Here is a 14,549-nt window from a genome sequence, read left to right on the forward strand (position 1 = left end):
CCCTAGATGCTCAATCGACACTGGAGGATCAAACATCTGGCACCTGGAGCCACAGGTAACTGACTATCAGTGTTGGGAAGATTGCTTTGGGAATGTAATAGGTTACAGATTACAAGTTACCCTATTTAAAATGTAGTGTAACTATTTCAATTACTTTATTAATGTAACTGATTACTTTTGATTACTTTTCTAAATTCCTAATGAATGTTTTCAACTGTTAATAATTTTCAGACATTTACACCAGACAGGTTTAACCTTACTAGTATTCAACACCGATACTGTCAGACTCTCAGAATCCTTCAGCATTTGGATTAAGATTACAATCATTTTGAAACACAGCCACCACAAATTCAGACTTTAGTAGCGCCTTTTACTTTGAGATCATTCTGAGGTTAAAAACAGATTTAAAATCATAAGATATAGTTTAACAGCTATGATACTGTTTATGAAATCAAATATTTGCATGCAGGAAACACTGGCATCTAACAATGCCTTGCGGAAAAAACAGTTAATTAAAAAAATAAATAAAGCATACACATCAAATAGGAAATAAAAGTTATCAAATACGCACATGTCCTAAAACAGTTGGTGACTTTTTGAAACATTGGTGTCTGTTTGTATATGATATGATGATGGTTTTCTCAAAAGAAACTGTAAAATGCTCATGCAGTGCAATTTGGGAAAGAAATCAATTCAATCTGTATGTGTATGTAAATATTCAGATGTAACCTCCTTTGTAATCGTTAACATTTTCATAAGTAATTGTAATTAAATTACACATTTTTTTCTTACTAACTGTAACTGATTATGGTTACATTTATTTTGTAATTAAATTACTTTGTTTTGTCATTGCAGCAACATGTCCTCCAACCAATACACCCGCATAGGTCGTTTGTCCAAATCCCTGAAATACGACCCATCAGAGCATTTTCACTTTCATATTAATACTTTGTACTCTATAATTCGGGTTTCGTATAGCTCAGTTGGTAGAGCATTGCGTTATACGACAATCATGGGTTCGATCCCAGAGAACGCACGTGCTCATAAAATGTATATGCACTGTAAATCATGATTTCTGTGAGGGTAGGTTTAGGGGCGGGGGTAGGTGTGGTCATTCGTATGAATTAGCCACCTAATAAGATATGTACAGATTGCTGTGAGATCGGGTTGGACCATGTAAAAAGTCCACAAATTGCATTTAAATAAACACGCATTTTGATTGGTAATGACAGTCATACGTCATTTCATGACGACAGACACAACAAGACACTGTCATTACATTTTTACACCAAGTAGAGGGCACTAAACTTTAAAACGTAAATATAGGTCGTAATAAGGTGCTTGCACAAACGACCTATAGGGTCGTTTTGTTTTGTTGGAGGACAGTCTGCATTGCAAACAGTATGAAAAATACACCCTATGAAACTAAGAAGGAAAGAACACCCCTCAAAAGTATTTTCTTACAAGCGATAAAACATCAAATGGTCATCTAACATAATATTTCTTCTGCAGATTTCCGATCCTCGATCACCAATTGATCATATGGTCCGTGAGAATCAAAATAATAAATACCTTTATAAAAGAAATCAAGCCATCAGCAGTGACTACAGGGGCACGGGATATGATCGTGGACACCTGAACCCCAACTGCTTCCAATGCGGAGACGGCCGTAAAGCGACATTCACACTGACCAACGCTGCACCTATGAAAGAGCGTTTCAACCGTGTCCACTGGAAGAACTGGGAGAGCACGCTGAGGAGATTCTTAAAAGGCATGCTTGAGAGGGATGGTTATTTTGCAACAGCCTACATTGTCACAGGTACAGTACCTGATCCCAATGTACGGATACCACAGAGGGGAACCTCTGAAGAGCCGGAAAGGGTGTCAGTGCCCTCTCACATCTGGACGGCTGTCTGTTATAAACACGACACTGATGACAGTAAGTCCTTATCCTTTGGCTACATTGGAAGAAACCACCCAGAAGAGCCTGACATAAGCCTGATGAGTGTCTCAGACCTGAATGATCAACTCAGCGGACTCTACAGTGAGCTCTCATGGACCCAGCAGTCAGTTGAGATTTTTGTTGATGATTGTTTTGGTTACAATAATAAATTTGAAGTTCATGGTGCGTTTAAGAAATTAATTAATATAAGCCCAGGCATCAGCCTCACTGATAATGGACAGAGGTGCTTGTATGATCACCCCTGTGCCACATATGACTATGACTACTACTGGTGTAAGACTAGCCTTGGTTACATTAAAGATGACTGGGATTACTGCAGCCTCCCTTCACTGAGGCGCAGTAAAACTAAAAATGGAAAGTAGTGCCGCAGCAATCACGCCTGTGCCAAATGTTGTAAATAAAAGCCATGGTGCTACACGGATGATGAAGGCAATTATGTGCTGTACTTCTGATGATTGCTACTCAACTGTTAATGACCAAACCTGCAGGCATAATCACCTCTGTGGCTACCATAATAAAGATTACCTGTGGTGCTACACAGATAGAGAAGACAACTGGGATTATTGTTGTAGAAACTGTAGACAGTGGATGGTTTAAAGTGCTTATTACAATTAATACTAAAGTACGACTTGGCAAAGTTAATAATTACAGTGCTGGCAAACCAACAAACTTTCTAACAAAGTCTCTCATACATGTTTTTCAAATGAACACCATCTTAAACTGTATTTTCCCTGATGATTTGTATGCAAAAGCAAAAGGCTCAATAAAAACATCTATGAACCTATAATATATTTGCAAATTCTTACACAAAGTACTGTAGTATGGTTTGTTTCCAGTAAAAACACATCTCTGACATTTTATGAGTGTAGACTCACATAAACACATCTACGCAAAGCTTGAAGAACAACGATGTGATTTTCACGAGTAATAATTAAATCAGTGTCTGAGTTGACGTGTGCACAGAGCCCTCCCTGCACTTACACTCCTCAACAGATGCCCCACGCTTGATATTCAGCCCGAGAAATGATTCATAATTTCAACTCACATTTATTTGTGTAGCGCTTTACACAATACCTTTTTTTTTTCTACAAAAAATGTCTTAACGAGAGAGTGTGTCATTTAAAAGATATATGCATTTGTAACAATAAAACATTGTCGTTAAAACAATCTTTTCTGAAAATAATGAGGTTTTTCATAAAAACAAATAATGGAGAATTGATATAGATCAGTGCTGTCACAATCATGCCAGGCTCTGCATAAGACTGACCAATACTGAGTAGCCTACATCTTGGATACGTTTCAAACCTACAGCACACATTTATGCACAAACAAATTATTTTCTACATGTCTAATATATTTGGAAAGGAAAAAGTCTAAACATGACTTTATAAAATCATTTGATTTAGCTCAACACCCTAAAATATGATCTGCATGCACAATAAACCAAAATAAGGTTTTTTGTCCATGTCTTAATATAAATATAGACATATTTAATAAAACTAGTCATAAGAATATTTCCAGCATGTTATGTTTGTTATTAAAGAAACCTGTATTGCGCATCAGGCTCGTTCAATTCCTCAGTGATACACACACATGCATAATATCAGCAACTCACTCGACGAAATCCTCTGCAAACTTCGACTCATAGCTCATAGGCATAAGATTAATTTTGATTCAGATACTGACTTTCGGCTTTGCCTTTCAACTGTCTACGACGAGTATCATCAACTGAAACTGATAGCCTAAGTATTCACTCGATATATTTTGAGATTTTACATTTGAAATGAAAGAAAATGTGTAGAAATGTGAATTAGTATTTTGGTCTCTAAGAGCCATCTAGTGGTTAGATTTTGAAAATGTAGTCACAGGTGTATCTATTTAACTAGTTCTCATCCTCTATTGTCTAACACCCTGAGAAGGCCTGTTTGGGCTGATACGTGTTGGTGTCTTTTAACATGTAGCCCTGTCGCACAATAAAGGCTTTTTATATTTTGCCTGCTATGTGAGTGCCTGGACGTGGATTAGTTTTGTTTCTTGCAATGGGATCCACTTTTTAGTTTTTGGGTCGTCAGTGCTTTGGCAAGGGAAGGCTTTTTTTGACATGCAATAAAGCCAAGTTCAAAGGCCAATTTAAAATATTGGTACAATACAAAAGGGCAGTTTTTGTGGCAGTCGAGAAATCATGTTGTGAAATCGGTCCAAAATGTGTGCGTTTTTGTGCCAATGCATTGTTAAAGGATCAGTGTGTCGTGTAATATTCCCAACAAACTTTAACAGCCAATTAAAAAATATTGGTGTAGTAAAATTAGCTATTTCACAAGATCAATACATCATCCTTTATTAAACCGCTTTGTCAAATTTAACGCATCCTTATGGAAGTGTCGAAATGCTGAATCAATTAATTCGCTTCCAACAGCGCTTAATGGGAACAGCGTCATACACAGAGGGAAGAATATCGCATTATTGAAAGGGGAAGTTCACACATCAATGAGTAGCAAAGGAACAAGTAGCTGCATTCTGATTACTTTTATGCCACTGATGAGGCTTTTATATGTAGTTTGAGGTAACAAAGGGTTTTATATTTGACTGAAACAATACAATAACGGACAACAATTGAACAAAAAACAGATAAAGACAAAAAGTAAGCCACTGATAAGATCTAAAGATGCATCCAAATGGAATAAAATTAATTTATGTGTGATGACAATTTCTTAGCAACTGGGGATTGTTAAATAGAGCTATACAGGCATCCAGTGGCTATAATGGTATTACAGATAATAAATTGTGCAAAATGTTTATCCTAACAGTCGATTTGCAAATAATGCGTTCATATTAGTGTAAATCACAATGCACTGAATCTCCACAAATTACTGTCGTTACTATGACAACCAGTTTGAATGTGACAAAAAACTGATACATCACCATTCAGTCTGGAGTAAGTAAAAAATCAGTACTTTTATTCAACAAGGTGACAGTAAAGGTATACTTATTACAAATTGTTATATATATATATATATATATATATACATACACACACTGAACAAAATTATAAACGCAACACTTTTGTTCTTTCCCCATTTTTCATGAGCTGAACTCAAAGATCTAAGACTTTTTCTATGTACACAAAAGGCCTATTTCTCTCAAATATTGTTCACAAATCTGTCTAAATCTGTGTTAGTGAGCACTTCTCCTTTGCCGAGATAATCCATCCACCTCACAGGAGTGGCATATCAAGATGCTGATTAGACAGCATGATTATTGCATAGGTGTGCCTTAGGCTGGCCACAATAAAAGGCCACTCTAAAAGGTGCAGTTTTACTGTATTGGGGGGTCCGGGGGGGGTCCGAAACCAGTCAGTATCTGGTGTGACCACCATTTCCTGGAATATTTTAAAATACTTAAAATATAAAATACTTAAATGTGTGGAACTTCACATCTAATCAAATATTTAAGTTTCAGCTAAAGTAAAATTTCCCTTTAAGGACCCCGCATCAGGACCCCGCATCAGGCCTGGTTTTTTTCTTCTTTGACGTCATGATGCACGAGCTTGTTTGCTGCGTGGAAATTTCTGCTCGACCAATATTTTCTTTTTCTCCTTGGACTCGGATGAGGATGAGAATGAGTTTTAATTAATATACTCCATAATACAATGTTTGAGGACCCCGCGTAAAATTTCCCTTTAAGGACCCCGCATCAGGACCCCGCATCAGGACCCCGCATCAGGACCCCGCATCAGGCCTGGTTTTTCTTCTTTGACGTCATGATGCACGAGCTTGTTTGCTGCGTGGAAATTTCTGCTCGACCAATATTTTCTTTTTCTCCTTGGACTCGGATGAGGATGAGAATGAGTTTTAATTAATATACTCTATAATACATAATACGTGTGGTTCAGTTGTTCATTGGTCAATTAACAGATTGTAAACATGAATACTTACAGAATAGTGATTTATTTTATTTTTATTTCCATGACCTGTTTGCGATATACAGGTCAGCGCTAATAAGGTACGTTACTGAATATTTTATATACGTTGTATTCACTCTTTTATTTTGTAACATTCAGTTTGGACCTCTGGATTATGTGCATAAAATCATTTTAAAGTAGATGTCACCTTTACCACGTATTAAAAGTGAAGTGTGACATCTGAAATGCTGCGGCAGGAAGTGCGTCACTTTAGTCATCATTTTGTTTTTAAATAAATCGTTTGTGCTTGACTTAAAATTTTAAGTTTAGTTAATGATTATTTTTCCTCAAAAATGAAGTAGTGATTACTTTTTAAGATATACTATTAAAATGTTGCTACAATAAGTTATGTTCAAGTTTATTTAGAGTTTAAATTAAGGAATTGAATGTCCTGAATGTTTATCTGTTCTGTTCTAGGACCTAAAACTTTTCAGTGTTGTTGGAGACTGAGGACACTTTGTGAAATGGTCATTTCTATCGGGAAAAAACTGCTTTAATTGTTAATATACAGTATGATATTATTTACTAATGTTGGATATGTTTGAGTAAAATCCATCTTCTGTTGTCTATTGACTTGCATTTTATCCTCATTACCAAACTTTAGACTTGGAATTATCCAACCAAAATGTTCATTAACTTTGCTTATGCTGTCCCAAATGCATTAAACTTTTTTTTTGTTTTTCCATCGAGTGTAAGCCAGTGAACCAGGAGTTTAACGATGAGGGGCCTGGGGTTTTCACTCATGATGGGGTGTTCAACAAAAAGATTAAAGTTAGGTATAATGCATTATTTGTTTTTCTTTTTGATTTCAGAGCAGTGAAGAGTTCTATAGACTTATGTCTATAAGTGATGTCTATGAGTTGTATTGGACTCATTTTTTCTGAGGATCAGGAACGTCTGTGTGTTTTTCATTGCTATCAACTAAACACACTTATTTTAGTCCCAGTATGTTTAACAATGCCATAAACACATATTTACTATTAAATGGTAAAGAAATTAGAAAATGTAGTTGTCACTACACATTTAAAAAATACATATCTTAATCAAGAATGATTAACTTTAGTCATCATTTTGTTTTTAAATAAATCGTTTGTGCTTGACTTAAAATTTTAAGTTTAGTTAATGATTATTTTTCCTCAAAAATGAAGTAGTGATTACTTTTTAAGATATACTATTAAAATGTTGCTACAATAAGTTATGGTCAAGTTTATTTAGAGTTTAAATTAAGGAATTGAATGTCCTGAATGTTTATCTGTTCTGTTCTAGGACCTAAAACGTTTCAGTGTTGTTGGAGACGGAGGACACTTTGTGAAATGGTCATTTCTATCGGGAAAAAACTGCTTTAATTGTTAATATACAGTATGATATTATTTACTAATGTTGGATACGTTTGAGTAAAATCCATCTTCTGTTGTCTATTGACTTGCATTTTATCCTCATTACCAAACTTTAGACTTGGAATTATCCGACCAAAATGTTCATTAACTTTGCTTATGCTGTCCCAAATGCATTAAACTTTTTTTTTGTTTTGCTCAAAAGTATCTGTTTTGTTTTTCCATCGAGTGTAAGCCAGTGAACCAGGAGTTTAACGATGAGCTGCCTGGGGTTTTCACTCATGATGGGGTGTTCAACAAAAAGATTAAAGTTAGGTATAATGCATTATTTGTTTTTCTTTTTGATTTCAGAGCAGTGAAGAGTTCTATAGACTTATGTCTATAAGTGATGTCTATGAGTTCTATTGGACTCATTTTTCTGAGGATCAGGAACGTCTGTGTGTTTTTCATTGCTATCAACTAAACACACTTATTTTAGTCACAGTATGTTTAACAATGCCATAAACACATATTTACTATTAAATGGTAAAGAAATTAGAAAATGTAGTTGTCACTACACATTTAAAAAATACATATCTTAATCAAGAATGATTGCATTTATCAGAGAGTAAAGCTAATTCATGATTTAATGCATGTTTTATTTTTAGACTAAGTTACAAATGTGACCAACAACTGAATCAGGTGCCTCTGAACTGCAAATCTGGGCAGTTATTAATACCAATTATTTTAGGTTTGCAAATCGTTATATATACTTGTTCTTTGCCAGCACAGAAAAACTGATTCCTTAGTGCAGATTATTCAGATTTTTTTAAAATAAGAAAATAATTACAGCTGCTTTATCACAGACTAAAGACATTCATCTGAGAAGACAGCGTGTCCTGAAGGTCCTTATCTTTTTCCTGGGAGAAAATCCTTGAAGACCTAATCAAGCGAGTACTTTGAGAGCTGAAAGTTATTCTATTTTGATTTGTTTTCCTGAACAAAAGCCTGAATTTGTGTGTTTTGTAGGTATAATAGTAAAAGGCCATGATTTCTTTTTTGTACTCTGCTTTAGAAGAAGCAGACAGATCGTTTCTAAGGTGAACACTGCTTAAGCTGCTCAAGGTCGGTACTCGTAAGGATGCGGGAAGAACTTCATGAACCACCTGCTAACATGGTCATGATCGAGGGAGTTAAAGCTGTAAATCTTTTGAGTAGACTACAGTAACCGCACAGTAATGATGTTTGAGTTTATTTATGTCTAGTCTGTGTTTGAAAGAATGTCTCAGAGTTTTAGTTGAGAGATGCTTCAGCTGTTTTTGCTTGTTTGTAAGACCATCCAGTTGTTGGTTTGTACGTGTATGTCAGTATATAAACTGAATGAATGTTAATAAATATTTCTAAACCAATTTGAGTCTTTTGTGATGAAACAATTGTTTGCTTTTTTAGGGAAACAAAACTATTCAGAACTAATGGGGAAATATTTGTATTTTTAATCATTACATTTAACATCATAGGATTTTTACTTAAGGTTTTAGAAGGTAATTAAAATGATTTGTGGGGAAATTCTTACATTTAAGTTGGAATGCAGTAAAATTAAGTTTGGCTAATGCAAATAACAGAGCTGGACAGTAACAAAGTACATTTACTTGAGATTTGTACTTAAAGTACAGAAACTGAAAAAGTGTACTTGAGTATGATTTTTTCTGGAAACATATGACTTTAACGTCACTACATTTAAAAGACAAATATCATACTTTTCACTCCACTACATTACTTTCAAGGTCCTGAAAGTAGAAAGTTGTTATTATGCAGCAGCTTTGAAAGTCAGTGGGTGATTTTTATGTTTCCCCAGACAGTCTATCAGTAATCACTCTTGCAGGGCTACATGAAGTGATTTCCCGACATTTTTTGAACACTGACCAGTTGCAAATGTGATATTTATTTACAGCAATATAATAATGTTAATTTTGTAGTATATATTAGACAATATTGTTTGATTTTGCTAAATAGCTGTGTGAGATCATGCTGCTTTTGTGGGGGTGGGTAGGGGTGTTTTATATATATATATTTGTTAACTCCCTTGTTTAATTTCTATAGGTTTTTAACATTGTAAAGGCTATTTACTTCAAAGATACTGCAAGCTAGTCAGTGTATTGTAAGTTGTTTCAGAGGCATAAGGTATTGCAAGTATTACAGACAACAATAAAACAGTGCAATGATATAAAAACAGAGGTTGTTCCAGATTCTCTGAATCTTTGGATGATATTATGCACTGTAGATGATGATAACTTCAAACTCTTTGCAATTTTTCTCTGAGAAACTCTTTTCTGATATTGCTCCACTATTTTTCACTGCAGCATTGGGGGAATTGGTGATCCTCTGCCCATCTTGACTTCTGAGAGACACTGCCACTCTGAGAGGCTCTTTTTATACCCAATCATGTTGCCAATTGACCTAATAAGTTGCAAATTGGTCCTCCAGCTGTTCTTTATATGTGCATTTAACTTTTCGGCCTCTTATTGCTACCTGTTCCAACTTTTTTTGGAATGTGTAGCTCTCATGAAATCCAAAATGAGCCAATATTTGGCATGACATTTCAAAATGTCTCACTTTCAACATTTGATATGTTATCTATATTCTATTGTGAATAAAATATAAGTTTATGAGATTTGTAAATTATTCCATTCCTTTTTTTACTCACAATTTGTACAGTGTCCCAACTTTTTTGGAATTGGGTTTATACATTCAGATGAAACAACATGATTTTTTAGGTGTTACCAATTGAAGTAATTTTCAAATTACATAGTTAAAACTAATTGTGGTATTTTAGACTTCGTAAGACTATCGGCTCTATATAAGGGAGAGGGGAAAGTGAATGTGCAGATGGAGACCGGAGGTTGGCAGCGGTGGCCTGACAGGAACACGAAGCTCAGCCGCTCCACACTCATAGTCTCTCAGACACTGCCCAGGCCGAGCTGCGTGGCAGACCCAGGGAGAAGACCGGTAGCTCAGCCTGCAGGACAGGACAGGACTGAAGACAGACAAGAGACTTAAACCACACTCAACAACTAACTGACAGGGAGTACTCAGTAACACAACGAATAGTAGATGAACTAGCAAACACAGAGAAGTTAGAACAACGAACTGGCAACAGAAGAGGGAAAGGGAGAACAGTGAAGAATGTTAAAGGGCTAGTTCACCCAAAAATGAAAATTCTGTTCCTTACATCAACACGGACATGCGTCAGCACTCGCATGCGTTGTTTACACGAAGCAGACGTGTGCGCATGCGTCGTGATACTTTCCAAAATGGAGGCAAGCCACATTCTATATTTCTTTACAGATATCATCTTACACGTTAATACAGGGGGCAGAATGGAAACATATGGATAGAAATGTTAACTGTAGAAAGACAGACAACACAGAAATGCATAGAACGCAGAGAATGTGTGAAGGCTATAGTCTCTTCTGCATCACTTACAGAAATGCTTAAATGTGTACATTTGTTTAAAAACTGATTTGTTGATTTTGGCAAATCTGTTTCTTCCAGACAGAAATTCATGTTCAGTGAAGCTCCTCCCACAAACCCTGCAGAATGAAACACACTGAAGATAACGAAGAACAAACAGGTTGGTGTTTATTCTTGATTCTTCATTCATGAGGCTGAAGTTTATAAAGCTTCAGGAAGATTTAGATTAAGATTTGTTGGAATAGGTCAAATCGTTAGAGCTGTTGAACAATCGTGCTGAAGCATCAGATAATAATGGACACTTTCTATAAACTGGGTACTTTTGTTTTCCATAACATTTCTGATAGATAATTGTGCAGTTGAACATATTTAATAATTCTCCCTATAGAGACTTGTGTTTATAATGTTTTCAAAATAATGAGTTGAAGATTAATGCATCTCATTCATGGAAAGTTTCAGGGACGTATAATTTATAAAAAATATCAAAAAGATCAACTTTATAACAATTGTCTATTTTCCACCGTTACATCAGGGTTCACTTTTATGTTCGTTCATATTTCTGTTTTTTTTTTAGAGTTCCTGAAAATGAACCGTTTTTACTTTTATTTCAGAGTTTATTGAAGAAACCGCAGAGAATGAAGAACTGAGTAAAGTTGAGAAGAAAAATCACATCAGAACTGTTAAAAGAACTTTGGAAGACAAAGAAAAGAAGAGCCAAGAATCCGTCACCTGCACTCAGTGTGGAAAGAGTTTGACAAGCAAATATAGTCTTGATGTACGGATTCTCTCCAGTGTGAATGTTCATGTGAACAAGAGATTCAGTCAGTCAGGACATCTGAAAACACGAGAGGAGCCACTCTGGAGAGAAACTGTATCGCTGCACTGCATGTGGGAAGTGTTTCACTCGTTCATCTTCTCTATCAGTCATACAGAAAACAATCACAGCACTTTCAGGTCTAATGCTGCGTCCTCACCAAATGTGACAATGCATCATGCAATAAAATATAATCTGGATAAATCGGTCCTAACCAGACATTACAAGCGACATGACAAATAAACATTATCTAGAGTTTTCAGTCAATAAAGTTCTTCATCTTCATAACCAGCAGATTCAGATCAACTCAAAGATGGAGCTCCTCCCCAAAGAATAATGTCAAGAGCTTTATTCTTGTATTTTATTTTGCTTTGTGATATAAACAATATCATTGTGCTTTCTTATGAGTTTCATATTATATTCAGTTTTCTTATTATGCATATGTGTCACTTGTAGTTTGCTTACTCTTTCATGAAGGAAAATAGAAGTTTTTATAAACTAGAGTTTTCAGTCAATAAAGTTCTTCATCTTCATAACCAGCAGATTCAGATCAACTCAAAGATGGAGCTCCTCCCCAAAGAATAATGTCAAGAGCTTTATTCTTGTATTTTATTTTGCTTTGTGATATAAACAATATCATTGTGCTTTCTTATGAGTTTCATATTATATTCAGTTTTCTTATTATGCATATGTGTCACTTGTAGTTTGCTTACTCTTTCATGAAGGAAAATATAAGTTTTTATAAACTGTGTGTGTTCACTACTCACTGCTCTGTGTGTGTGTGTATACTACTCACTGCTCTGAGTGTGTGTGTGTGTGTGTGTGTGTGTGTGTGTTCACTACTCACTGCTCTGTGTGTGTGTGTGTGTGTCCACTACTCACTGCTCTGTGTGTGTGTGTCCACTACTCACTGCTCTGTGTGTGTGTGTCCACTACTCACTGCTCTGTGTGTGTGTGTCCACTACTCACTGCTCTGTGTGTGTGTGTCCACTACTCACTGCTCTGTGTGTGTGTGTCCACTACTCACTGCTCTGTGTGTGTGTGTCCACTACTCACTGCTCTGTGTGTGTGTGTCCACTACTCACTGCTCTGTGTGTGTGTGTCCACTACTCACTGCTCTGTGTGTGTGTGTCCACTACTCACTGCTCTGTGTGTGTGTGTCCACTACTCACTGCTCTGTGTGTGTGTGTCCACTACTCACTGCTCTGTGTGTGTGTGTCCACTACTCACTGCTCTGTGTGTGTGTGTCCACTACTCACTGCTCTGTGTGTGTGTGTCCACTACTCACTGCTCTGTGTGTGTGTGTCCACTACTCACTGCTCTGTGTGTGTGTGTCCACTACTCACTGCTCTGTGTGTGTGTGTCCACTACTCACTGCTCTGTGTGTGTGTGTCCACTACTCACTGCTCTGTGTGTGTGTGTCCACTACTCACTGCTCTGTGTGTGTGTGTCCACTACTCACTGCTCTGTGTGTGTGTGTCCACTACTCACTGCTCTGTGTGTGTGTGTCCACTACTCACTGCTCTGTGTGTGTGTGTCCACTACTCACTGCTCTGTGTGTGTGTGTCCACTACTCACTGCTCTGTGTGTGTGTGTCCACTACTCACTGCTCTGTGTGTGTGTGTCCACTACTCACTGCTCTGTGTGTGTGTGTCCACTACTCACTGCTCTGTGTGTGTGTGTCCACTACTCACTGCTCTGTGTGTGTGTGTCCACTACTCACTGCTCTGTGTGTGTGTGTCCACTACTCACTGCTCTGTGTGTGTGTGTCCACTACTCACTGCTCTGTGTGTGTGTGTCCACTACTCACTGCTCTGTGTGTGTGTGTCCACTACTCACTGCTCTGTGTGTGTGTGTCCACTACTCACTGCTCTGTGTGTGTGTGTCCACTACTCACTGCTCTGTGTGTGTGTGTCCACTACTCACTGCTCTGTGTGTGTGTGTCCACTACTCACTGCTCTGTGTGTGTGTGTCCACTACTCACTGCTCTGTGTGTGTGTGTCCACTACTCACTGCTCTGTGTGTGTGTGTCCACTACTCACTGCTCTGTGTGTGTGTGTCCACTACTCACTGCTCTGTGTGTGTGTGTCCACTACTCACTGCTCTGTGTGTGTGTGTCCACTACTCACTGCTCTGTGTGTGTGTGTCCACTACTCACTGCTCTGTGTGTGTGTGTCCACTACTCACTGCTCTGTGTGTGTGTGTCCACTACTCACTGCTCTGTGTGTGTGTGTCCACTACTCACTGCTCTGTGTGTGTGTGTCCACTACTCACTGCTCTGTGTGTGTGTGTCCACTACTCACTGCTCTGTGTGTGTGTGTCCACTACTCACTGCTCTGTGTGTGTGTGTCCACTACTCACTGCTCTGTGTGTGTGTGTCCACTACTCACTGCTCTGTGTGTGTGTGTCCACTACTCACTGCTCTGTGTGTGTGTGTCCACTACTCACTGCTCTGTGTGTGTGTGTCCACTACTCACTGCTCTGTGTGTGTGTGTCCACTACTCACTGCTCTGTGTGTGTGTGTCCACTACTCACTGCTCTGTGTGTGTGTGTCCACTACTCACTGCTCTGTGTGTGTGTGTCCACTACTCACTGCTCTGTGTGTGTGTGTCCACTACTCACTGCTCTGTGTGTGTGTGTCCACTACTCACTGCTCTGTGTGTGTGTGTCCACTACTCACTGCTCTGTGTGTGTGTGTCCACTACTCACTGCTCTGTGTGTGTGTGTCCACTACTCACTGCTCTGTGTGTGTGTGTCCACTACTCACTGCTCTGTGTGTGTGTGTCCACTACTCACTGCTCTGTGTGTGTGTGTCCACTACTCACTGCTCTGTGTGTGTGTGTCCACTACTCACTGCTCTGTGTGTGTGTGTCCACTACTCACTGCTCTGTGTGTGTGTGTCCACTACTCACTGCTCTGTGTGTGTGTGTCCACTACTCACTGCTCTGTGTGTGTGTGTCCACTACTCACTGCTCTGTGTGTGTGTGTCCACTACTCACTGCTCTGTGTGTGTGTGTCCACTACTCA

At 37.8% G+C, this 14,549-nt stretch overlaps 1 protein-coding gene across 1 annotated transcript in view; it reads left to right on the forward strand.

The window, feature by feature from the left end:
* Positions 1-2,569, forward strand: part of LOC107573239 (uncharacterized) — a gene marked incomplete at its 5' end in the record, with an annotated part of 18,183 nt that extends 15,614 nt beyond the window's left edge. The window contains 2 exons of the mRNA XM_016259677.1: positions 7-55; positions 1,513-2,569. Of these exons, the coding sequence (XP_016115163.1) occupies positions 7-55; positions 1,513-2,325 (862 nt within the window). The remainder of the gene's footprint in view (positions 1-6; positions 56-1,512) is intronic.
* Positions 2,570-14,549: the final 11,980 nt, after the last annotated feature.

This window comes from Sinocyclocheilus grahami, unplaced genomic scaffold, assembly GCF_001515645.1.
Source record: "Sinocyclocheilus grahami isolate Dianchi unplaced genomic scaffold, SAMN03320097.WGS_v1.1 scaffold1902.1, whole genome shotgun sequence".
Classification (NCBI taxonomy): Eukaryota; Metazoa; Chordata; class Actinopteri; order Cypriniformes; family Cyprinidae; genus Sinocyclocheilus; species Sinocyclocheilus grahami.